The sequence below is a fragment of the Mangifera indica genome, chromosome 4 (genome assembly GCF_011075055.1).
Source record: "Mangifera indica cultivar Alphonso chromosome 4, CATAS_Mindica_2.1, whole genome shotgun sequence".
In the NCBI taxonomy this organism is placed as follows: domain Eukaryota; kingdom Viridiplantae; phylum Streptophyta; class Magnoliopsida; order Sapindales; family Anacardiaceae; genus Mangifera; species Mangifera indica.
In genome coordinates this window covers 2719708-2721228 of record NC_058140.1, presented here as the reverse complement: position 1 = coordinate 2721228, position 1521 = coordinate 2719708, and the positions used below count along the sequence as shown (strand labels likewise).

General features: G+C 42.9%; 1 protein-coding gene across 1 annotated transcript; it reads left to right on the top strand.

Moving 5' to 3' along the window:
• Positions 1 to 318: 318 nt before the first annotated feature.
• Positions 319 to 1214, top strand: LOC123214999 (21 kDa protein-like). The gene has a single exon (XM_044635026.1). The coding sequence runs from the start codon at positions 369 to 371 to the stop codon at positions 1017 to 1019; it is 651 nt and encodes a 216-aa protein (XP_044490961.1). The 5' UTR covers positions 319 to 368; the 3' UTR covers positions 1020 to 1214.
• Positions 1215 to 1521: the final 307 nt, after the last annotated feature.

The window sequence follows — 1521 nt, the reverse complement described above, 5'->3', positions numbered from 1 at the left end:
TCATCACACCTTTATTGTTTGTATTAAAATTGTGTGTCTAAATTATTAATACACCTAAACACGAGCAACCAGTCTCAGGCTCTCACAGGACAAAACAAAGCCATGAACAAAAACAAAAGCTCTACACGTCCCCTCTTCCTTCTCCTCTTATTCTTTTTATCTCTGTGTTCAATCTCAGCCCTTAATCTCAATCCAATGCCATCCGTAGATTTCATCCCCACCCCCGGCTCAGATTTCATCCCTTATTTTTGTTTATTTTATAAGACTAAAGTCGTCATTTCATTTCAAACCTTGGCGCTACTTAAACGCAACACAGAAAGGCACCGCTCTCAGTATCGCAGAGTTTCTCAAGACACAAACCAAAAGCTATGCAGAAAAATACTTCACATCCTTTCTTCCTTCCCCTATTATTCCTTTTATCTCTCCATTCAATCTCGGCCCTTAATCTCAATCCGATGCCATCCGTAGATTTCATCCCCAACCCCGGCTCAGATTTCATCCGCACCAGCTGCAACGCCACTGTCTACCCCGACCTCTGCTACGCCTCCTTGAAAGGGTACTCCAGTTCAGTCCAGGAGGACCCTTCGCTGCTGGCTTGCGTCGCCATCGGCGTCAGCTTGAAGAAGACGAAAGCAATGGCGGCCTACGTCGCCAACCTGAATCGCGAGGCCGATTACAACTCCGACCCCCGGGCGTCGTCGGCTCTATACGACTGCCAGTCGAACTTCGGCCACGCTGTCGACGAGATCCATGGATCGCTGAAACAGATGCGCCACCTCCTCGCGGCGGGAGGCTCGAAGGAGAGCCTAAGGTTCCTGATGAGTAATGTGCAGAAGTGGATGAGCGCCGCGTTGACGGACCAGGAGACGTGCACGGACCGTTTCGATGACGTGGCGGACGGGCCGGTGAAGGCGGACGTTGTTGATAGGGCGGCGTATGTGAAAAAGCTGACGAGCAATGCGCTTGCCTTGTTTAATAGTTTTGTTGAAAAATGTTGGGGTAAGAGAACACATTGTTGACACTCTTATCTGAGTCCTAGCCCTCATGAGGCCATCAAGGGAATTGACTGATGATCAAATGATGGGTGGTTTTGGACCGTTGGATGTTGGTGAGTATAAGATGATCAAAGGTAAGATGCCATTGCTTAATTCCCAAAATGAATGTAAAAACAAGGAATAATAAAATGGTGCTTTTTGGCACGATGCTTAGGGTTCTATGTAAATTTATTAATTTTGGTATCTAACTAGCACAATCGGTGCAGTTAAAAGCATCAATAATCTCATGACCCACTTAGCTTAAAAAAAAAAATACCTTGTTTGAAACGAACAACTCATATTTAAATCGATATGAATAATAGTTGGAAAATAATAAAAATAAAGTCGATACAAATAATAGTTAGAAAATAATAAAAATAATTTAAGTTTAATTCATTCAAATTAAATATAAATTTGAAATCAATTTGAATTTACACTTTTACAAAATTCAGTTGCTCTTACTAAAGGTCATTAATTAGCCATGGTC